Below are 25,298 nucleotides of genomic sequence, written 5' to 3'. Positions count from 1 at the left end.
TTCTTTACTTTTGTTCTTTATTACAACCTCTACTTGAACACGCATAAACATTTTTAATTCTTTCAATGCAACACCTTTCAAAAATAAAATCAATTACACAGAAGACCACTTATGGTACAGCAGTATGTAATCTCAAATCTAATGCCACAGTGCTGTTTCAGTTGTGAATATGACGACAGCATAAAAACACACCGTGACATTTATCCTTCAAAAACCAAATTCTTGACGAGTTTTAAGTACGAATAAGGAACAATATGCCTTAATAATAGTGTATCGCGTAAATGCGGCCGGGAGACGAACACTTTCTTAGGGACTGAGATCTGTGATTCGCCCTTAAAACCTTTATAAAAAATTTAAATTTCGAAAGTTCCCCTGCAACGCAGCATAAAAATTAGACAACCAGTTCATATCAATCTTGTTTTACTGGAGTGACAATTTGGGTCAATTAGGCCTCATTTCACCCTCATTTACAACAAACCTTTTCGCTCGTGCTGAACTTTTTAAGGCATTTAACATCCATGCAATCCATTTTAAAGTAATACTTAGCGGTCACCTCAAAATACAGTGAAAATAATTATCACTTACAAGCATGCACAAAATAATGTCACAAAAAAATAAACATGGCACGCAAATAAGTAATAAAAAAATTGTCCATCCAACCAACATCTCCCGAAAACTTTACAGATTGTACTTTTTTCCAATTAAAAAAAATCCGGAATACCTTTTTTCACTAATACAAGCATTTGTAACTCTCGAAACATTAAAAGCAAAGAAGCTTCCTTTTCCTCGAATATGCACAACCTTTCATTTCCTCTTCGGTGAACGAAGCGTTCAAAAAATTTTACATTCGCCTTCTGACGAAGCTGACAATCCGTCGTCTCAACCGGAAGATAAACACCGCACTCCACACCAGAGGGCCCGGCAGGCAAATTACTCCGAGACTCGACTGTCTTCTGACCTATTAACAGACTACGCACCACGGTCGAAATGACTGATTTAATTGTCAGAAGATAAGACGACAGAAGTTTGGGTGGCGGTGAGTGTCTCCAGTTCGTAGGCGTGGCTTCTTGTTTTAGTGAAAGGCAGCTACAGGCAGCAATGCAGCGAGGGCAAACACGATGGAAGGTGCGGCTTGGGCAGCGTACGTGGCGCCGCTCTTACCGGAGCATTCTGTGGGCTTGTTGGTGGTAATACGAGAACACAGAGCCATCATGAAGTCTGATGTAATCATCTTCTGTTCCTCCATTTTGTATTTCTGGGAAAGAAAAAAAATCATTAGGTTAAAATCAATCAAGACTATCATATCATGTTCGGTTTTAAGTGGCTCTTCAAGCTATTCTATGCATTTCCTACCACAACTTTGTTCCCTCATAGATCCTCATCGACAATCTTTATTGCTTCCTCTTTGAAATAGCTAATTTTAGCACAAATTGGATCCTAAAACCCACCCCAGTTCTTGGATAAATCCAATTGTTTTTTGATAATGCCCTCGGATGTTCGGCGAGTGGAAGGCTATTCACGTACACGTCTACCGACAGCGTAATACGATCTTGATTTATTAAAAAAGCAAAAATTGGGACCACTAATATTTTCTATTAGTGAAGACAAATTTCACTTTTCTATTTCGGTAAATTAGGATCCACCGTGGAAAGCAAGGAAAATGGGATAGCATTATGATTACTTTCAAATACTCGTGAGTTTTCAAATGGCTAGGGGTTTGTTACTGATGTGAACGAAGAATCAGTCTAAGATAACATTGCGCCTTAGAAGTATTAAGGTTTGCTCTCATACGACCATCACCCGCTAATGAATGCAAAGCTATTCATTTGACGGCACGCCAATTCTTGAGCGGCCAAAGATTAATTCACCACTTAAGCTAGTGGACGTCTATCTCCCTCCACCGACCGGCATTAATAGGTTTCTATGATTCATCCCGACTTGTTCTCCGCAGTAATTCGAAATGTAACGAAGTTATGAAAATAAACCCACTGGCAGTTCTTAATCTGTGGAGGGCGTAGACTAGTGGTCAGATACTTCAGCTGTTGACCGGAAGGGTTTGTTTATTAAGGGAATTACTTTGTCTTTTCTCAGCACATCACTTCTCGAACTTATGTGTAATGTTTCCCAGATAAAATTAACCTTGACAAAATGACGCATAGGCCGGTATGTCCAGACCTATTTCCTGGGTTTAAAACACGGGTTACAAATATATTCAGAACACTTAACAGTTTTAGTTGCACCCCAGAATTTTATATAAAAATGTCAACTTTGTGGACCATTATTGTCCGTGTTCACTGCAATATAGCCGTGAACGCACCAATTTCACAGTACGAGTTCCGTGTTCCAGTAATAGGCTGCTGCATCCCCGTATCATTAAGCACAGGAATCGTGGAAAGCACTTAAATAGTTTAAAACGTTCCACTTACCCGTGAAAACTACATTACTCTCGCTGATATAAGAAAGAGACCATTCTCTGTGATGTGATAATACAATCAATGGAACACTAAGCAGAATCCACACACAAGGAAATGAGGAATCGGGGGAATTTTACTCTAAATAATTGTCTGCACGTGCAGGTCCGTACAACTGCTTCTTACGCAAGACTACTTATTGTTCCGGATAATGGTGACCAGTTTGAATGTAGATCGACAGCTTTATCTTCTCCCTCCACACATTACGACCAATGGGAAAAAATTCAAATAACGCAGACTATTACTGAAAGAGATCCACGCGCACACAAATTGCGAAGAAGTTAACGAAAATCTCGCGGCTTTTAATGTCACAAAAACCAAATATAGTTAATTACAGACTTCGGTTATGCCCGCAGATCAGTAGCAAGCGATATGATCATTTTAAAATATTCATCTACTCAAATTTATAAGTGCGATTTGTTACTATGCGAAAGCGCAAATTTAGCAAGCCATATGGAAACTACAGGGAAGGGTTTATATGCGTGGCATTGAATTAGCCATTGTAAATTAATATAATCAATTGATGTGACACGAGAAAAAACTAAGACCGTGTTTCAGATAGACTCGGGTGCTGATATAAAGGTCTTAAACACTCCTATCGCCGAAATTTGTGAATTTACTTTTCCGTGAAATGGTCCCCATTTTCAAATTCCCTACTCCATTTCCTTCACCTAGACTAGCGTTCGCTGGCGGTGGAAATGTGGAAACAATGGACAGATTTCGTCAAGTCCCGCTTCGTTCTTCAGGCAGGTTGAACATAAGGAAATTATGCACTAAAACCAACCACATCATTTCTTAATCTACACGCGTGTTGCCATAACATTCAAATTCATTTCAGCGATTCGATAATACTTTCATTGGAATCAGACGCTACATCAACTCAAACAGCTAGTTTTTTTGGCGAATTAAAAATAAATAAAACCTACAGCTTTTAAGATTGTATGCAGAGGATGCGTGCCAATGGTCTCCGAGCGACACAAGATGAAACCACTCCCATTCCGGCAAGAACTAGTGAGATCTTTGACAAATTCCAAAGAAACTGCGGGAGATGCCGCAACAGTAACTTTTAACGGAGTCATCCGCTAATGTGCATTTCAATGCAACAATTTCAGAGTGTAGACGAAAACTTTCGTCACAACATCTTGTTCCTTTAAAAGCCCCAAAATTTCAGAGTTTAAGAGGACGCCTCGGTAGCTTAAGTGGCTAAAGCACTCGACCGGATATTGAGGGATCTGGGTTCGAATCCCAGTTAAGGCGAATGATTTTTACACTCTGAAATTGTTGCATTGAAATAGTGAGATCTTATTCCCTCCAAAAACGTTTCACCAACTGTCAGGGCTGCCAATTACCTGACCGATGGTTATAACTCGCAGTTGGCATTACCAAGCGAGTCTTAGAGCGAGTTTGGATCATCAACCCTGCTGTCGGGTGTGGCTCTCCATATTACCAAGGATACAGCGAGATTCGTCAGACGAGTTATACGGGCACAGCTTCCGTAAGAGGACACGACTCACCATATCAAACACGACAGTGGGGACTGACGTAAGAGGTGGCATCAGAGCCTTGGTCTTTTCTCCCATTTTGGCCAGCGTCGTGTTCCCTTCCACGCCATTGATGCACATCTGGATCGGGTCGAAGCTCGCGTTGATTTCGGTGGCGCACTGAAAATGGAGTTGAAATTACCACGAGATTAGGAGACTTGGATGACCGTCCTGAAGCTGAAGATTTAGAAAACTCCCGCTTCAGTCTGCAGGCAGGTTAAACATTAGGAAGTTATACACAAAAAAACCACAGCTAAATCTACATCCTACACGGACCTCGCGGCCACCACAAAGGTCTGCGCCTGGGTGTCTTTAAGTTTAGAGTCGTCATAATAATCTTGTCGAGTTAAAACACTTCACAACAGCTTTTACAACAGCTAATTGTACCAGATATCCCGGTGGGAAGGAGCAATTTAATGGATTAATAGTGCGGATACTGAGTATCATTTACAAGACTGCACGAAAGAATCTCATAAAAAAGCAACCCAAGCCCCGCTCTCACTTGTGAAGATGACCAGTCAACAACGATCAACTTTAAAGCTTTTAAAATCCATTCCCCTATCCATTATATAAATAAATCCATTCCCCTATCCATAAATCCACTGGCCTCTAATACTTGGCGTAGTGCAGGAGCGGATAATTGACGCCTCGGCCTGTTCTTACCAAGAATTCTCTCTGCTTAGAACTCTGGTGCAAAGGGCGACGCAGCTGCATGCACGCTTTCATCATAAATCACATTTTGTTTTGCCCTAACAGCGTAAGCGTCGCGCCATTCCAAAATTTCCTTCCTATCGGGTCATTATTTTCCATGCTCCTCGTGTTGCCCCTCTTGACCCGCCCCCAAGCGTGCTTTGAGAATGCTCGTTGCCCGTCACTACTAAGGTAAATGGATAGGTTAGGTTGTCATCGAGATTCCGGTTTGCCTATATACGCGGTCTATATCGAGACGGTGTACATATATTCGGCGCACGATGGGCAGTGAATTATAAAACAGATTTACTGTTCATATGCAAGCAGAGTACTAAAATTTGAAGAACATTTTCGTAGTTCCAGGGGCTATGGAGGAATATGAAGGCTAAGCTTGGAGTACACGTCGCGAACCTACTTGAAATATTAATCTTCCCCAATTGACGGAAGTATATATTGACGCAAACATACCAATTACTCACGGGAGTAGTTTAAGCATATCCATGGACTGCCCTCTTGATATCCCCACGATTTAAGAATCTACCAAATTTGGTCCTTAATGGATTGCAAATATCCAAAAGCAAAATGCTAATGAAAGCGGCTACTATGACAATATATATCTTTACTCAATAATTATGAAGATTGAAAGGCTCTTGTATGGAAAGAGCCAAGGACGCTAATCTGCTTAAATGTGCATGCTATAGAACCAATCAGGATAAAATAATGGTCCATGCCTTTGTTCAAAATACAAGAACTACCCGATTCCCTGCACGTAACAGAGTAAGGAAATATTTACTCATGTTACCCCGAGGTGTTACTTCCTCTCCAATCCAAGTCGCTTAAATAAAGCTATAGTTTCCATGAAAAATTTAAAGATACCTTTCCCATTAACCTCGGGGTAGAAAGAAACAGAGCTAGGGGATACCGGCTGAGGCTAAAGGTTAAGAAATATCGATTTTGAGACGAGCTTTAATTAGAATTATCTTGGTTTTTGATTGAGTCTTCCAATATTAGTCCGGCACCCTGCACATCCTGGGAAATCGAGTAAGTTTGGGATCTGTGGATATTCTTCTCGAGGATATTAGGGATGTTGCGGTGCCTAACGTACAGGCTTACCACCGCGAGGGCCCGGGTTCAAATCCTGAAGACAGTATTTTTCAATGGTATCCCGATCGATAATTGAGGTGCTTTGGGGAGAGCACTTTAGAGACGTCCGTCGGATGGGACAAACTGCGGACCCCTAGGCGCCTTTTGACAGGAGTAGGGTAATGCCGACTGCGGATTTCTCACCACCCTTCCTTTCACCCCATTCTTACCTAATGGCGCAAATGACCTTAACTGTTGGTCGCCTCCCATAAAACAACTACTATATTCCTCTCGCTTCGTTCTTAAAAGAAGAACGAAGCCGGTTTCCATTTCATATTCCACTCCGCTTTGTTATCACATACTACGAAAATGACCTAGGGAGACCCGACGGTTTCGCCCGAGGAAACAAAATGTACCTTACCTCGAGTCCAGAGCTGTTTTTACGCGTCATCATGCAGTTGACGAACTCCACTTTCTTCATCTCGTCGGTCAGGTGAGCGAGGGCGCAGGATTGCACCTTGTTGCCGAAGCACTCGTCTGGGCCATGCTGGCAGACGAACGAAAGGACTCCGGTCACCTCGTCCTTGGTCGTCTGCTCTCGTGGAAGGATGATAGGCCGCACAGGGAGGAGGGCGGGCCCGAGGGAAGAGAGGGGGAGGGCGGAGGCCACGAGAAGTGGTCAGTGACCGGACGAGAGAAAGAGGAAAATGTTAGCAAGCTGATGCAGGCACGGAGAAAGATAGCATTCACCAATGGTTTTGGGCTACTAGTAACAGCCTTCCGTTCAAGGTAGGTTGAACGCAATTCCTTAAAATAACATGCATGAATATTGCGACACTAAGATTCTGCTAACACAAGAAACAAAATACAAAAAACATATGCAAAAGACGCTTGGCGGGGGGTGTTAGGACAAGCCTTACATGCACAAGTAGTAGTTCAAATATTGATGTAATTCTACATATTTTCTCACAAATATCCACGCCCACATTCTTCAATACATCAAGTAGTATTTGCTTTTGACTAAAGTTTGATATTTTAACTCCCAAAAAATATTTTCGCTTCCATGGGTTCAAATTTTGTTACGATTGCGTACCTTGCAAAGGAGGAACAACGACTACGATGTCCATCGCATTTCATCGTAGTGGTCTCATCTACGTAAATAGTTTGGGGCCACAATAACACCGTGTCGCAAGAAAACACTTGTTGTCCTACACCTTTCTAAACCTCAAGTCTTTCTAAATCTTTCCTTTAGTCTTGCCTGTTCATGAATGAACGCGGTCCCAATGTAATTCATCCTACATTCACCTCACCCTTCCCGTGGCTAATGACATCCTTTAGTTGAATACGAATTCTACTGCCCTTCATTCTGTCCAAAATACTAAATATTTTACTCTCACTCACTCACCTAATATATTCCCCACAGTCATCAACATTTCGGTCACCCAATAAATGCCTTAGTAACACTTACTGCCTCGCCTGTATTTCTAGGAACGGGGAGACCCCTCTTACTCACCACACCTTAACCTTTATTGCTTTCCCTTATATTCATTATCAAGCTTTTTTACAACAGCAGGAAGTACGAATTACGACATTTCGATTTTTTTTTATTTCTTGCTTACTTGAAATTTCCCTACCCATGTGAGTCACTTAGTTCGAGAAAAATCCAAGACAAAATGCACCACACACTATTCTTAAATATGATAAACAAGCTACGAGCAAAATTATCAATCGTTCGGACGTACTTGCGACATTGAGGAAATAATAAATGACAAGGAAACGTGATGCTCTCTTCCGCCTTAGAATATTCCACGCTTTTAACGAGTGCGAAGATTACTACACATCGGCATCATATAAACAACCAGAAAAGGAAATACCATGGCTTAACGAGTGACGAATAGTATTATGGCCTGGACTGTCTTCAAAACCGGATGACAGTTATTGTTTCTAAGATGGGAACTAGTCCATTCTAGGAATAATACTGGATCATGGAAGATTATGGATAAATCACTATGATAACCAGCTCTGATGTCTCTTGTTCCAGCTTTCATGATTATGTGATAGGAGGTGGTGTGATACAGAGCATCACGAACAGACGAAGTGAGGGTTTCTTTCCGTGACAACACCGCAGGCTTGAACAAAACATGTGCTCTGCCATCATGCTTATTTTCGGCGCGACAATGAAGACAACACACACAGCTTAATGAGTCTTGCGGCAGGATGTTACAATGTTTACCTACAACAGTTCCGCAAGTACTTCGGGACTTGCGCTCTCAACGAAGGAGGAACACGCTTAAGCCTTACACGCCAAGTGTAATACCAGATTTCCCACAATTACGTATTAGCTTAGCTTAGATTACTGCACAATAAATAAACACAATGAAGCCTAAAAAACAAGATTGCTTCACAATTTAACAGCATTTTTCCTGTTTCCGAGGAACGACTCTTCCAAGTCAGGCCAAAGAGCACGAAAAACCCTCCACACTTCCCATATACGACCAACGGACTGGAAAACCTAGCGACGACCTTTCAACGGGACCATTTGCTCCGTTCTTGAAGATTACAAAGCAACCATTCGGATAAGTCAACAAAAACTGTTTTCCACGTTACACATCCATCAAAATTACGGTCGGAATTCATGGGCATTACCTGCACGCGACGAAAGCGAGATTGACCCCGCCTACTTTTCCCCTTACAGGGAGGAGATATGGGGACTGCATAATATCACAATAATGGTGGCCCCTTGCCTCCGCTACCGCATCACCACCTGCACACACACCACCGGCACTATAATTCTGACGTTTTCACTCCAATAGATACATAAAGTTGGATTGATTACCAAATTGGATCGCGTGCAGCGTAAAACCTCGATTTTTAAAGTTTTGCTGTATTAGACCAGTCTTACTACGGGGGGCGAGATCACATCAAAATTAGAGAAAGATTAAGTGTAGAACAGTGATTCAATGTCATTTTTTCCATTAACGAAAAGAACAACTGTGACTGCGCTAGGGGAAAAATATTTGGGTCAATTTTAGTCATGTGTATTCATCCCCTGCCACATCCTTGCGACACACATTTCTTAAGGCTAAGGGCCAACTGAAGAGAATACAAACGGGGTGAAGTCGCCTCCTTGGAAAGCAATCAAGGCAATCGCGAACACTGAAATTCTCGTTCCATGGTAGGTGCCAACACCATAATCTCGGGTCGCCGAGTCATGAATATCGAACAATAGAAGATTTCATGGAACCTGATTAAGACGTGCCAATGATTCTAAGTATAATGGGGCAATATGGCAGGTCTGGAATAAGGCTGTCCAAGCTGGGGCTTGCCAATTTTAACCCTAATCAGTACTATTAAGTGAACACCCCAGACATCCTTGTCTGGATTCCGTTTCCTGACGACAAAGACCCGACGGAAATTTTAATTATTCGGAAATGAGTCGGCACTTTTCTTTTAAATCAAACGAGGATCGCGGAGACATCTTTTTCAAAGTGAACGGTATCCAGAGCCATTAGTTCCGTTTCTATCCGATATATTGCCTCGTGTTTCACGGCAGATTGCAGGGAGTGAAATTAAGCTAATGAATAAAATTCACAGTTTCGTAACTTTTAACGTTCCACGTTACAACTTGAAACCGGAGTCCAACAAATTTGCGGAACAAATTTTTCATTCCAAAACTTCATTCGGAGAGGATGGCAAACTGACAATTTCCGGTAACTCTGAAGAATATTCTCTTCTGTTTTCGCTCCCCAGATATGCCCAATCGTCTAACTTGAATACTGATAGATCTTGCCTGATCGCACGTGTCCCGTATCCCAAACCACCACCAGCTTATGCAGCTGATGGAGGAGCGATTAGAAATGCCGACTTTGGCCGACGTAGGCGTTCGCCTTAACAGGACCCTAGCCTTATTGATATGAGCACTATTTTTCCATAAAATATATACATTTATATATATATAAACCATAAACACAGTAATCAACCCGAAGGTCGGTTTAGTAGGTGATGGTAGAGATCACCCAGTACTAAGCCCTATACGGCGTGTGAAAATTCACTCATCAGGGTAGGGGGGCCAGTTCCTTATGGTTTCCCAGGAAGACCTGGTACCCGAAAAATCACAGCTTGGGTAGAGCTGCAGGTGCCCAGAGTGCCTTGCCCGGGAATCGAACCCGGGACCCTCCGGTCAGTAGTCCAACGCTCTACCCACTGGACTACCGCGACCCACTCTATTTATATAAATAATACAAATAAATGTTACGGTACGTTGAAAATAATTCTGTGGAAAAGTGCAAATTTTGTTGCTCTCATATTTATTTATACATATACTAGCCTAAAAGATTGCCTAATTTACACAGCTTGCTTATAAATTTCTTTAAGACCAAAGACAGATCGCAGCGAGTGAAACTAGGTTACGAAAGTTCTCTCTTCCTTACTTTCGCGCCAACACATGTACAGTTAATGCTATACACCAACACCAAATCACACTTCATACATTATTATCGACCATAGTCATGAATGAGTATCTTCAGCTGACTACTTCAGACCTGAAGACGACCGTTTGAAACCAGATTCACGAGTTGCCTAATGGCGACGTTATAAAAATGTAAATCATAAAATTAACAGGTGAAAACATTCGGTAAACAGCAAATGGAGAATGAGAAATACCGTAGAGGATAATAAATGTTATTGCCACTATTGATTGAATAAAAAAATCTGTATCCCTGATCTCATTTTAGACCTTCAATGCAACGAGCCTTAATTCGCCATTCAAATTGAATTCGGGCGGGGTCCGCTTTAGCATGCAGGTCCAAACATCGACCAACGGTGCATAAATCCGCAGAACTTTTATTCTTTCCAAAGGCGCATAACGGAAACAAAAAACTTTACTATACAGCGGTGAACTATTCCAGAACGATAAAATCTAGGCACTGCTCTTTAATGAAAGTGGCATGTGAACAGATGCAAAAAAAGGAAAGAAAGTGCCTCATGTCAAGGGCTGTCATCAAGGGCAGCACAACCCCAATTCTACGCAGCAAGACCAAGGGAACGAGTGATACGAATGTACCGATACCTCGCACGAGTCACTGAACATAAGAAAATGTTTCTCGTTGCCCAGGTGAGAGCATGTCAATGCGCGAACAACGTAGAGCACATTAAGGTTATAAAGCACAGACTATCATTGTGCTAAAAAATATACTAGCAATTAACAAAATGGGACAGTGACTAGCATTTTTTAATTGCCAGCGACTTCATGTGGAATGGATGCGCAGAACTAAACAGAGCCACGTCATATTAACTATTGGGAAATTAAACTAGTAGGGACCTAAGGTAATACGTATACACTTCTTTTGTCATCTCTTGCAAAGTATTTCCGAAGGCTGTCTTTCTTCGTTTAAGTTTATATTCTTTTTCCCACATATTCGAGATTTTGCAAATGTTCAGTTTTGATAAAGATTTTCGATTACTAAATCGAGTTCAGTGCATTTTCTTGAATGTGTGTCAGTGGGAGGAAAGCATTTCTAATGAGACTCCTACGACATTCCTCATACGAAGGAGTAATTTTTAATGGATATCGGGGCGTCATTACAAAAATGCCTGCTGACCTTAGTTTCTCCAACCTAAATTTCAGAAAAAAAATCAAACCCCACAGTGAAAGCCTAAGTAAATACACCCATTGTAGATTAATTGTCTTGTGGGTATAAAAAAACCAAGATTTCGGTTCGCAATATAATTACATTGAAAATGCTTGGGATTGCCACATATTCACCATGGATCCTTAACTAGATAGCAGCTTATAATTTTCCATTCCTCAAGCTTATTAGAGGTGAAAATCCGAGGAGATTTTTCCAGAGCAGAGATGGCCTATTTTTGAAAAACTATTTTTAGGAAATGAAAATCTGAACGCCACGGACTTTCAGCAAATCTTGAGCACCAGTTGAGAAGTTTCCCAACTCATTACCCGCACGTCAAAGGACGCCACTGAATACGCGAAAAACTTTCTTCCCACCTTTCAAGGTCGAGGTGAAAAGGATAGAAACATGAATGCCGGCCCTATGAGGGTCGCCGGGTCGTCTCCCCTCCCTCCCCTCATCACGGACAGTGAACTCAGTCAAAGAAAACCCTCCCGAGGAACAGGTTTGCTGGTTGCCGTCGTGAGCAGAGCTGAAAGCCCTTATAAAAACAGCGCATTTAGAAGTTTTTCTGGGTCGCAAGCTTCCCAACTTCCACAGTACACAATATAAGCATTTATGGGTGAAATTTCTCGTGAAACGTGAGGCAGGACCCAAGGGAGAATTCGGTCAAGTTACTCCAAATCAAATAATTGATTTAACGTATGCTCACATTATAAAATCAATGGATTAAATACATCCTGTGTGCAAAACTAGCAAAATAATTATAATAGGCATAATATGTCGTATGATAAGACAAGGGAGTGAAAATACTCTAAGTAACTAAATACGATAGTTTCATTATTAGTGGAGATCGCAAGCTCCTGTGAAAAGAATTTCACCCTTATGGTCTCGGTTGAAGTTACTCGTCACCACTATAACGCTTCCATTTCAATCATCCTCGCCCGAGTCAATAAGAAAATATTAAATTAACTCCCCGCCAAGTGTCGTCGGAAACCGCGCAAATTATTTTACGGTAAAAAACTGGAGTGAACACGACTGCGGAAGAAACCCCAATTTTTTTGGAGTGAATGACCCGTGGCGATCAATTTTGGTTTAAACGGAACAACCAATTCATTCACCTGCTCCACATATCCGAACAACCGTAAATCTTGAACTCTTTATCCCTTTCAACGCGAGTGATGGTCCGCATAAATGTGTCGACTGAATATAATCAAATGTTTTCAGGAAGAGCCTTCCCACTTTCACGTCTTTAAATCCGATATTCATGAAATGCAGTGGATGAAATATTTTTCAGATGTCGCGTTACCGATTGGTACCAGATAAACATTCCGAGGGCAACGACGCTCCCGAGAGGACGACCTTTTGATTTATATCTTCAGTAATCATAGGTTTTATTTATTAATTTTTCCATCATTATAAGAATGAAAAAATTCGCGGCACAATGCTTTGTACACAAGTCTAGGTCGAATTATTTTACCAATCAGTCGTCTTAGGCGAGGATTTAGAATTCCTCAATCTGATGGTTAACTTCGACCTCTGGTTAGGGCCAAAACTCAGTTTTACAACTGCTAGGTTGAGTTCAATAACGAACTTTAAACTACCAATAACTGACTGATGAGTTACTACGGCTACGATGTTTACATTCTCATTTGTTTATTAATTCTTATTTTTATAGTTTATTAATCAAATGTTACCTGACCTTATTAAACCTCGCATTAAGAGTTCCATGCTTCAAGGGTTTTTCCTTAATGCACCGCTTAATGTTCAGTACTACAGCGAATTATGGGACGAAATTCTTTTGGTTGATATCTCACGGGGATGACTACGACTATACGTAACGGTGACAAGACATTTTGAATCTCAACAGAGCTATGGCTGCCTTAGTCGTCTCCATGCATTAAATGAGTCACGTATCCATTTGACCAATATTTCGATCGACTGGGACCTGTCGCCGGCAAATACACGAAATCATGTTTGCAATTCACTCACGCCCTCTAACCAAATGTCTCAGCTTCCCACTAATAACGTGATCGCATAAGAAAATTAACCCCCTTCAAACATGACCATGTTAAGTTTCCCACTGGTACACCGGGAATCAATCCGCAGCTTAATCTTTTACTTCGAAGAACTTGCACAGACATAACGAAAATTTAGCGAATTAAACAAATCAACAGTTAAAACCTGCAATAACGTTCAACGGAGGTTTACTTCCGCAGAAAACCTGAATTCGCGAGTTGATTAACCAACCTGTCCTCATGCAAACTTCCGCGAAGAGTAAAACCGAGACATAAGGCCAAGCACATCGGTGCGCTACTTCAAAGAACAAAAATACTAACATAGCAATTACTAACAATTGCTGTCACGGAGATTAACTATTGTAGGAGAAGAATGAACTTACAAATAATGAAAACCCATATCGCTGATTACAGCGTCTAGGAAGAAAATAATACCTCCCCAACAGGAAATTCAGAAGTATTTCTTCTCGAGGTTACCACTGAACTGTCAAATTCGTCAACACATCAGACCAATGCCCTCAAAGAAATATCAGCGCCGCATATCGAGTCGAGGACCTAAATTTGGCGGGTAGAACAGCTTTCACAAATGCATCGCAGTGATTCTTCATTTTACCGCAATGTATTATATCTGAAAGTTCGAAGGAAAGTTGTCCCTTTAGATACAGCTACGGGCTAAGGAAGGAAGCGATTACAGTCTAGGAATTTAAAATTTTCACTAGATTGCTCAGAATGAAATAGAAAAAAAAGCAATTCCATTTTGATACGAACGCAATAAAAATTAAAACACCGCATTAGTAATACATTAAATCTAGTATTTCCCCAAAGCACAATTCAGAGAACACAGTAGAAAAAAATGAAAAAAATACAGCAAGGAAAAATTTTGCCCCGATTATGAAAAACTTCGACAGTTTGAACTACGCCAAATTTGAAATTTCGTAAGCGTAACGAGTTTACATGAGAACCGGGCTGAATGCAGATTTAACGAAATCTGACCCTTAAAGTCAACATTTTGCTTAAAATTCAAATGTAACGATCAAAGACAAATAAGAAACACGGCGCGAGTCAGACTTAGTTGAACTGTAAAAATTAACTGATACGGGTATTAAAAAATTAAAATTAACCACGCTTTTAAAAAATCTGCGAAATTTTTAAGCGACATCAATACTCACAAGTAGAATTATTCAAACTAGATATAGCCATCTTTATTGCAATACTATTAAGAGAAGCTTCACAGAAAACTATTAGAGTGAATCCCATATAAGGTACTGTAATTTCAGATATTGCCCCATAATATTTGCCCACAATTTTTTTCTAAAAAATGCTTTTTCATGAAGTGCTGGAAATTAATTTTTTTATCACAACAGTTACACAGCATGGAGACATTCCTAGCTTAACTTTCGAAACCTGTTTCTTTCCGAGTCGCGTGTCATCTATTTCAATAGTGTAACCAAATTAGCATCCCAGCGTTTGGGAACGGGGGTAGGAGTTAGAAAGCATCAATTCCCACGTTTGGAAGTGCACGTCCCGCTTGCCAAGCGCCTAACGCCGAGTGACCTCGTTCCACAAACGAAACGCCGGCCGCACGGAGACGGCGATTTCTGCACCATTGATCGTCGGAAGCACTTTTACCGGCAGACTGAGCGGCGTCCCATCTGAGCACGCACGCACACGAACGCGCGAGCGTCAGTCACCAGGACACGCTCGCGAAATGCCCACTTTGCGTGAGACTAATGGCGACCGAAGCGAGAGAGGGCCGAAGAATATAGGGATGAGTAGTGAAGCTTTCGAGGAAGGACGGGGCAGGAAGGGTGGGAAGAGAGACCCCCGGCAACCGAGGGTGGGAGTGGCAGGGAATCTGCAGCCCTCGGCCACTCCTGGGCTATTTCTCGCTCAGTTATCAGACGTTACACGCCAGAAGACCCACCTCCATTCTGGACTCTTAATGATAGCAGGGATGTGAGCGGGGAGGATAAGGACTGCCTAAAAGTATCCGAGCATTCGCTCGGAGAGAAAGTCGAGATAATATAGACCACAGGTGGGTATAATAGACGGGAACTTTTACATGTTGATTTAGTCGGGTCAATTGATGGGCGTCCTTATATCGGGCATGCCTTGGGGAGGCTTCCGTAGAAATGGGCAATAGTCTAATATTTTCTGGGAAGGAAAGCGAAATCTTAAAACTGAACTTATTTCAAAAATTGATTTTTACAGGTCATAAGAGTAGACCACGAAAATACTATTTTAATTTCTAAAATGAACCTAATTCTGTCCACAAAACATTATCAAATTACATATTTATCCCCAATGAAGTAAATGACCTTCGCTGTGTGTTGCCTTCCCTAATAACTACCAATTCCATATCTAAAATATATCCGCCAAGCCAGTTTCCGACGATTAGCGAACAGCGGGGCAACGACCGCTATTCGCATATCGTGCACTGGATAACACTGAATTGTTCAGTTATACTTAGATTAATTTGTGGAAACTTCTGTGACAGAAAGAAAAATATTAAGTTCCAAAACTGATGTCATTCCCCGATATTTTAATATATTTTTAAGTATCGTCGAATCAGTGGTACCTATACAATATGTACAATTCGGCGCAGTAATTTCACATGGGACAAATTCTGTTCTGGAGTTTTAACTATTGAAGAATAGTGCTACACACACTAGATTATTCACATCACCGAAGGGTAGCACTTTCTCCCAAGGAATTAATTCAATTTTATGCTAAGCAGTAAAATAACGAACTTTACATTTCATGGTCGGTTCAATGCAGGCCGCAATCAAGTAAGTACTCAATATGTGAACGCCACTTTTCCAATCCCGAAAATTACGCAAGGGAATTCCAAATGAAATTTTCAGGCCCGGCATTTCTACGGAAGAACCTACGAGAACAATGGGAAATTGCACATATTCCTATTTGCTCGAAACTTCGTTTCGGGAATAACGCAGCGAAGGCGCCCGCAAACAAAACGGGTGAGTAATCGGCGGTGCTTTAAGTAAGCTAAGTTATAAGAGCAATAACGACATTGGTAACTATTAGCATGCTTTGGAAGGTAATCGAGCTCTTAGAGAAAGCTCTTGTACTTCGGGGTACGTAGGTAAGATTATCAGATCCCGAGAACACTAACACAAGTCTTCTTTTACCTCAATTAGTAATCACGTAGTTAAGAAACAGAAGAGTCAGTTTATCACCCAAGTCGATCACCCTTGTGGTGTGACCAGATCAGGCGCTAACACGTAAAAATACGTTATGCTGAATTCCATTCAGTTCAGTGTGGTTTGTTCAGTGCTGAGTTCTAATCAGTTCAATGAAAAACAATAAATAACAAAACAATCAAAATCGCGTAGTATCTGACTACTATCTAGCCTTTCCATTCCACTCCTTTACAGGTGAGAAATCTTTTAGTGAAATACATAAGAAAGTTTATGGTTTCCGAAAGTTTAACAGTCTTGATTGATTCAAATACCTCGAAACGGATATTATAAAATCGTTAAAAACCAAATTTACCCGCCAACCAACTAAAATCAAAATTTAAGACCTGGCAAAATCTGTGAGTGCGATACAAAAACTCAGTAACATTTTGCTTGGGAAAGTATCCATGCAATTAGACGTACGTGGCAAATCGAGTGCTCCTGTTAAGTCTCGCACCGGACGAATCTAAAAACAGAAAGGGCTGGTGGCGTTAAGAGGAAGGAACCGTTCACTTCGGTAGAACACTTCCCCCCTTCCAGTCCGCTACGACGCCACTGATTGAAATACGTAAACGCCGATTACACCGTGCGCTATCTGCTTTAAGCCAGGTTACGAAGCAAATAAAGTACCAGCATTACATTTTCCCGGATACTTCAGTGAGTTTTTATCAACGAGTGTAGACTAATCGCTAGAAACACAAGAAAATAATCAATGTAAGTATATTTAAAATCAAAATGAAAAATAATTTCCCCAGAACAACATCTTAGAAATATCACAAGACCAGGGAAGCCTGTACAGGGCATTCGAGCAAATAAATGTCATTGTAAGAAGTATCGTCACTTATTAACATTAATTCACACCTGCGGAATTAAATGGAGAGGTTTCATGATTTTAAAGATTGTCTTAGACCAGACTCTTTGAGAGGACCTCAATTCGCGTCATCATGAACATATCCGGCTACTGCCCCGTAAAAGGATGTTAGTTCGCACGAATAAGCTTAAGTAAGCCAGACAATGTTTAATTCCAATAGAGTCACAGGTTTATAACCAAGTATTTCTACGTGGACACCGTGCCCAGGGTCAAAAAAATGATCCCGAGTGGTAGCTTTCCATGGGAAAGCATTATGAGGATTATTTCAAATTTATACAATTAAATAAAAAACAAATCCACGTCATTTGAAAAATTAAACATTCTTAGCTATTCCTACTATCTCGAATAAGTCTTTGTAAAAAGTTTGCGAAGAAATAGATAAAACGTGCCCCCTCCACATATCTAGTTATGTATCTAGGTCTAGACCCTTCCAAATGAATCATTACAACCTCTCCGAGAATAACTTCGTGAGCATCAGGAAAGAAAAGAAGTGAAACGGCTGAATATTGGCACAAAATCTAAAATGATCACGAGAAAGTTAAGTTTGTTCCATTCCTGTACAGAGAGGCAAAGGATTAATGGAGCCGCACAGGCGTGAATTCAAAGGTTAGCATTAGTTAGAGCGGATAGAAAATTTTCCCAATAACTTCAATATTGTGGGCTAGAGTCGCATATAACCTGTGCAATAATACCTTGAAACACTCGACAGGAGTGACAGGACAGCGCCCACTAAGGCTGGACGCAAAGATTTCCATCTTAGTTCGGCAATCCAAATAGCAAGCAATAAATAAGAACTCATAAAGCATTCAAGTTCATTCGGCCGACGTCAAAGAAACATACGTTACTAGAAGTCTTAGTCTGAATAGCTTTACTGAAGAGATTTCACTGGCCAATAATTGTCATCGCGAACTTAAAGTCCGCGACGACATGCCCTAACAAGGGCATATGATATAAAACCAAGAGCAATATTTCAACTACCATTACATTTCAATGGCGTGACTGATACGCACTTCAATTTCCACGAAAAATGCCACGAAGATATTTCCGCATTCAGGTTTATATCAAGTTCTGACTTGAAAGATAAATTGAAATTCTTCTCGAAATTCTTGCTACCACACATGTTAGATTTAAAAGCACTTGCGCCCAAAAAGATTAACACCGCGAGGTAAATACTTACGTTGGAATTTCCGTATGGAATGAAGTTAACCTTCATGTACTTGGCCATTTTTTTGTACGTTGGGTAGAACTGCTTCGTGATGAATGCCATGCTGTCTGGACACAGGGATTCATAGTAGATATCCACATGGACGGTAGACTGGAAAGAATGAAATTTTATATTAGAAGGAGGTAAACTGGAAGTGGCTAAGAAATATGGATGCACCGGTAAAATTGTTCCTCCAGCCCTAAGCTTCATCCCGAAAGGTGGGTCGATAGGCATTTGGCAGGAAAATAAATGCGGAGGGAGTAAGTCTGTACGAAAGGGAAGGTGAGGTTATGGCATTAACCACCACGATATCTGGTTTAGTTGAGAAAAGAAGAAACTCCGCTTCCATTACTTTACCAAGGCTGATAGCAGAACTGTATATTGGCCGTTCCGAAAGAAAAAAGGCCACAGTTCTGCAGTGGTAACCTATTGCAACCAAATCTGCACCCCAAACTAAAACCACTCATCCTGACCAGACTTCTCGTTAAATTTAGATTCTATTCACTCCAAGCTGTGCATTGCGACCATTTGCTACGTGGTTGAATTTTTTAGCTCTACCGTTTTTCCTCTTGCCTCGTCATCGTTAAGCATGAGGAAGTTTCGAATCGAGCTACCTCATCACACTCGAGGAATGGCGATCAATTCTAGAAGAGCGAATTGCACTTTTTTGAAACGTTTGATAAAACCAAAGGGGTAGGGAAACAATGATGAGGTCGAAATAATCTGAGACATGGCCATGCCAAAAGAATCTACTGCACAGTGCACTTGAGCGGAGTGAGTTTAAATCATTAACTTATTTCTAATGAACGGCGGGAAAAACCTCACGCCGCAACGCATTTTTCCGTTTTATGCACCACCACCAAGGCTATTCAAGGCTTCATTGTTAGCATTACCCTTACGCGAGATATCAGAAATCATCCAAACAGTAATAAATTACATTTAAAAAACGTAAAATGGGGCGTGGCAGTCTTATTAGTTAGGAAGCTCAAGACTTCTGTACCGAGAGCCCGGGCTCAGAACCCGGTGACGAAATTCATCCCGCGAGCAATGTTATTCCCAGAATGAGATACTATTTTCAAATTGAAAAATTAAGACAAAATCACCGCATCGATTTTCGTTAAAAGCCTGTCAGGGGTCAACCTAAGGTTAATCTCATCAGAAAAATTTGAATGCGAAGACATGCTCCGAGTACGAAGATCTTACGAATGAACTCACGTTGTCATTAAAAAAACTGAATAATTAGCAGACCAAAAATCTGGAAACTTGTTCAAGAATTGCCATAAATAGTCAACAGTGGAATCATCATGCCACATTTCAATTAACCTTGTACCCCCACTTTCCAAGGTTGAGGCCAAAGAAGGGATGACGTAAGATGTTTCGGGTGGGAGGGAAGCGAATGCCAAGTATCCAAACCATAGGATGCAACTTGTCTCGTCTCTACATTAAGAAAACTGGCGGGAATCTATCTCACGACGCGCCAAAGCAAAACCTACATTTCAGAGTACCAGCTTAATTCGTCTGGATGAAAAAGTGCCAGAAATGGGGCAATAAAAATCGCCACTCGCACCTTAAGTCACGAAGGGGGGATTTGACATTAGACCAAAACCGTTTTGACCACCGTAGAATAAGTTTTTAGACATTTGAAGATAATCCGAGACTAAACCCGTCCACGGTTTCAATTAAACGCATATTCCAGCGGAGAAAAAAGGGCAAGCCGAGGATTTCATTCAGAAGTACTCATTTCGGCTTGATTTGAACGGCTAACCGTATTGTCCTTTAAGAAAAACATGGAAATATTTACGACCGACAAGCCGATGCATCCAAGGTAAACGGACATTCCTCAACGTCCGAAAGCTTCAGGCTCAAATCCTTTTCACGACAACCAAATAAATTGGCCAAAATGGACACCAAAGAGTGCATGCAGGTGAAGCATTTTTCCGTGCACGAAAGGACATCCATAGGCGTGAACTCGATGACCAAAAATTGCCACGTAATGACTCCGTTGTCCGGCACCCAGATCGAACAGAGACAAAACAGATTTAAGCTTCAAAAAAAACAACTTTAATCATGCCGAATCAAGTTATAATGCTTATTTACCTCCGCAAACGACACGTCAACCCAGTATGCAGGGATAAAATAATTACCACTAGAGAAAATTAATTTCAACTGCTGCACTGACGTTTTTCATGGATGAGTTCACTGTGGGCGTAAACACTTAATTGAATGAAGAAGAAATTTATGGGTTCTTGGTTGACGTTGACTTCTGAAGAAATTCTTGAAGAAATTTCAAGGCACGGGCAGTTCACTCTCGAATCAAGAATGAGTCACCGTAACATTTCAAATGTTTCGGCTCAGCAGCGAGAGGATGAGAACTTCGGAAAAGCAAGGTGAAGAGGGTGGAATAGGTAACGGTACGAGGTATGCACATAAGTTGGGGAGAATATAAGGGAGGAACTGCCCGAGGAATCTCTAAATCAACAAGTTTCTTCACACGAAGTTGTGAAAATTCATTTAATAGACAGACGTACGCGCCCACCTGGAGACTAAATCAAATCCAGCCTGGGAAATTTATTTTCACACTACAAATAAAACTATCCAAAACTAAAAAACTGATTGCTAGGTATTAAACGCTAAAAATAATACATCAAATAGTATTTTAATACAAATCGCATTATGCTTGGGTGAAAAATAAGACTTCCTACTTCGACATTGTCGGAAATATTCGCGGATTGAAAAAGTTTTACGCTGTGAAAGAATAAATCGATAATGAAACGGAAATATATTGGATCAGTTTCATTTAACTTCACTCCGATCATCTCCAAAGACGAACTAAGGAAACAGACCGCTGAAGTCTCCAAAAAATCCTCTGGATCCCCTCCTTGACGATATGATGAGCCGTTAAGTAACAAATATAAAATTGCTACACAGATGAGGGAACTTATTTTTCCCGAATTTTAGCACTGCCACGCCCAAGCCCTGCCCCATTAAAATTACGATAAAACAATGAAAATGATCAATGCCAAAGTCTAATTTATTCGTAAGAATCTAAATTTCCCTAGGCGCCGGTTTTCAAAAACAATCTCTCACCTGTGCGTAGGTAACAGATGACGCTGAAAGGGCCAGGAAAACTAAGACAGCAAACGCAGACATTCTAACTCCAAATTGATAGTAGCTGACAGAGAGTGAATATTCCTACGACGATGTACACCCCAAGAAGCTCGACTGCAAAGAGATGCGACCACTTGAAGAGGATTCCAGAGACCGCTTGGAGTTTTGGAATGTGAGCTTCCCACCCCCCTTCCACATGTTCGAAAAGCCTCCTCATTGGACGACGAAAAAGCGGCAACGGCAGCACTACGGAACGAAGGGGAAACGGTGGCGCCGTCCCTTGAAGCGGACACTTGTTTAATTAGAACGCCTTGAAAGAAAATCCCCGCGTCAAATAAATTTTACAGGAGGAGCAAAAAATAATGATTTCGGAAAATTTAGACATTCCGTCCATTTGGAGTGCATTCAAGGTCGAGATAAAAACTATGAATAATACTTTAGTGCCTCCAAATAAGGTTAATCCGTACAAGGCGGGCCCATGAAGGTAGAAAAATTGTGTTCTTCGCTCATCTACGGTTGTGCATTATCATTTATCTGCTAAAAATTGATAGCTTTCAAAATTGGTGGTATTATTCAATATGTTTCACATAAGATAGAAGTATTTCAAAGGGAAGTATACTGGACGACCTAGTAAAGAATACCAATAATGGTATAACAAAGGCATTAAGTATACAAAAAAGCTCACTTTTTTAAATTTTTGATTAATAAAATCACGGCAATTGATTCTAAAGCATTTATAATGATAAAAACATCTGTAAATCATCAGTACCAGCTTAGTGACTCCAGATATCATCATTTTTCTGTGACAACTTCATAGCCAGTGATTAGGTTACAGAAGTACCTACACCAATGGACAGAGGTGTGTATACGCACATGATTGCAGTCTGGAAAATCAAGGTAAAAAAAGGAGAAATATTGAATAATCATGCATACTTTTGACTATAAGTATTAAGTGTCATTAGTTATGGAAATAGTAATGAAAAAAGATATAAATGAATCCCCTGAACTTCTATATAAGGAGATCGAGATGGTGCGGTGGCTAACGTACTGGCTTCCCACCCAAAGGGCCCGGGTTCAAATCTCGGCGGTGTAGAAAAATTTTCAGTGGTATCTCGATCCCTACTTGAGGTGCTTTGTGGAGGGCACTTTGAGTGAGTAAACCGTCCGTTGGATGGCACGTAAAGCTGCAAAACCCTTGGTGCCTTTCGTAAAGAGTAGGCTAATGCCAACGCCGGGTTTCTCTCCACCCTTCATCCTTTCCAGTCCATCCGTAATGTTGCAAATGACCTCAGCTGTCTGTTGCCTCCCATAAATACTACTACTACTACTACTACAAAGATACAAACATGGATTAAAAGATATTTACTCAAGGGAAAGAAAGAGGAAGATGACCACACCATTTAATTTCAAGCTTATGAGTCACCAAGGAAAGTAATTTCTTTACTAGTTCGTGGGTCACAATTGGACCCCTACCAACATAATTCTAATCTGTGAGGGTTTATTGTCATAGAGTAACAAAATGGAACAAAGCCAAGGAATAAGTATATAAAAATAATTATATGAAATCAGGTAATATAATTGGTCCACATCATATTGATGCTTTGTCACAAGAAGAGAATCCTATAGCCAATAAAAATAATTAAGAAGAACTCCTCTCCACCCTTCATCCTTTTGGATATAATTATTTTTATTGGCTATAGGATTCTCTTCTTGTGACAATTTCTTCAACAGCCAATAGCTCCACATCCTCTATATTGATGCTTGATTGGATTTATTTCAAACCTATACATGGCTCATGCTTCATAAGTAGAGGTTCAAGATTATTATTCAAGGAGGACAATGATTGTCAGGGGAGTAGAACAGAATTTTTAATTAGCATTAGTGCTTTTCAACAACTATAAATTGAATTAGATAAGCGAGGCATATGAAGGGCTGGATTTAGGAATGAAGATGGGGGGAAATGATCAAACCAGATTTGTAGATGATCAAGTTTTAGTTAGCTTGTGGATTACAATCATTACTTAGAACATTGTATAGTCTGGGTATTAGGTATGTAATAAGATTCAATTATATGTAAACCGAGGTAATAAGTTTCTCCAGAAATGAAAAAGCTAAGATGTACTAAACCCACCACTTGCCTTCAATAACCATGTTTCCACAACTTAAATAGCCATTTTCCATTTTGAAGTTTTTACCTGTCTTTTCTTAACATCCCTACTCAATGTCACTGTCATCAATTCCTTCCTTTTTGTGAAAGCTTCTTTGGCTAGTGAAATTCTTCTTCTCATGTATGTTCTTATTACTTTGACCATTTTGGTCTAGAGGGAGGTAAATTGTTCCACCTGCTCAAGTTTATGAGTTCCTATTTTAATATTTAATTTTGCTTTGCTCTTTCCTGAAAACTGCATAACTTTTGTTTTGTTTCCATTTATTTTCATGCCATTACCATTGCACTGAATTTCCATTGTGCTTAGCTATGCTTGTAACCTCTGGGCTGAGTGGCTTAATAAGTGATGATTATCTGCAAATCTAACTGATTTAATTAATTCGGCACCAACTTCCATTTCAATCTCGTTTTTTCCATGCTTCTTTAAACATTTCTGTCACGTATATGTTGAAAAGCACAGGTGATACAGGACAGCCCATTATCTATCTCTCTTATCTGTCTTTTTAGCAATTTTCATCTCATATCTTCATTTACCACTCGCACCTGAGCAGTCTGAGACAAGCACAGATTATGGCTAAGCCTCCTACCCTTCCAATTTACTAGTTTCTTCAGTGTTTTCATAAACTTGATACATAAATTATGTATTCATAAACTTGATATAATTTGCCCTATTAATTGCCTTCTCAAGATCTGCTATACAAACAAATACAACTTGATGTTACTTGATGCTCCTTAATTTCCTTTCCATTCATTTAGATAGGAGTTAAAGTTAATGTGATCCGGGCCGATGCCAAAGCATCGGCCTGGGCAAGTTGAAAGATTCATGGTCAAGTCCCAGTCAAGGAAATATTTTAACACTTGTGATATGCTTGATTCCACCTTCCTCTGTGTTCATCCTTTATATGTGTTTCTATCCCTTTTCCTTATATCTATTTCCATATGAATGAATATTTGTTCGCCATATGGTGTGTTTTCATGTTTGAATATATATATTAGACTATTATCATAACAGTCAGAGAGACTGTTGTTATTATATAATCTAAATTTTTATCTGCTTCATACTAAAGATTTCCACTCTTATGGCAGAGAAAGTAGTACCAGCATTCATGTCACTCACTGAAGGGCAAAGATCTCATGCTACAGAACTTCATCAGAGGTAACAAAAATTTTTCTCCCTTACAAAATCTATATCATCTATTTTCAAGCAAAGTGAAAAATGTCCAGCTGATGAAGCATTATTATACTATTAACATATTCTAAATGGACGACCTGAAAGTGTATCTATGTAGTCTTACTATCTTTTATATTTCTTGTCTTTTTT

The 25,298-nt window shown here is 40.3% G+C and overlaps 1 protein-coding gene across 1 annotated transcript; it reads right to left on the bottom strand.

Moving 5' to 3' along the window:
- Positions 1 to 21,954, bottom strand: LOC139695265 (GILT-like protein 1). The gene is made up of 5 exons (XM_071593960.1): positions 21,790 to 21,954; positions 18,676 to 18,813; positions 6,207 to 6,377; positions 3,986 to 4,132; positions 1 to 1,255 (listed from the first exon to the last, which is right to left on the bottom strand). Exons 1-5 carry the CDS (start codon positions 21,850 to 21,852, stop codon positions 1,073 to 1,075), a joined length of 702 nt encoding a protein of 233 aa, XP_071450061.1. The 5' UTR covers positions 21,853 to 21,954; the 3' UTR covers positions 1 to 1,072.
- Positions 21,955 to 25,298: the final 3,344 nt, after the last annotated feature.

Source organism: Hetaerina americana, unplaced genomic scaffold (genome assembly GCF_022747635.1).
Source record: "Hetaerina americana unplaced genomic scaffold, ioHetAmer1.1.p SCAF_6, whole genome shotgun sequence".
NCBI lineage: Eukaryota > Metazoa > Arthropoda > Insecta > Odonata > Calopterygidae > Hetaerina > Hetaerina americana.
The sequence above is the reverse complement of the archived record's forward strand: the minus strand, read 5'-3'. Positions and strand labels throughout refer to the sequence as shown.

What these genes read in the sequence shown, in the direction of transcription:
- LOC139695265 (XM_071593960.1), bottom strand. Translation starts at nt 21,852, where the DNA reads ATGTCTGCGTTTGCTGTCTTAGTTTTCCTGGCCCTTTCAGCGTCATCT. An exon ending in CATCTGTTACCTACGCACAG is followed by an intron (nt 18,814 to 21,789) that starts GTGAGAGATTGT and finishes CATTCTTTCCAG; the next exon opens with TCTACCGTCCATGTGGATAT. An exon ending in AAAACAGCTCTGGACTCGAG is followed by an intron (nt 4,133 to 6,206) that starts GTAAGGTACATT and finishes CTCCATTTTCAG; the next exon opens with TGCGCCACCGAAATCAACGC.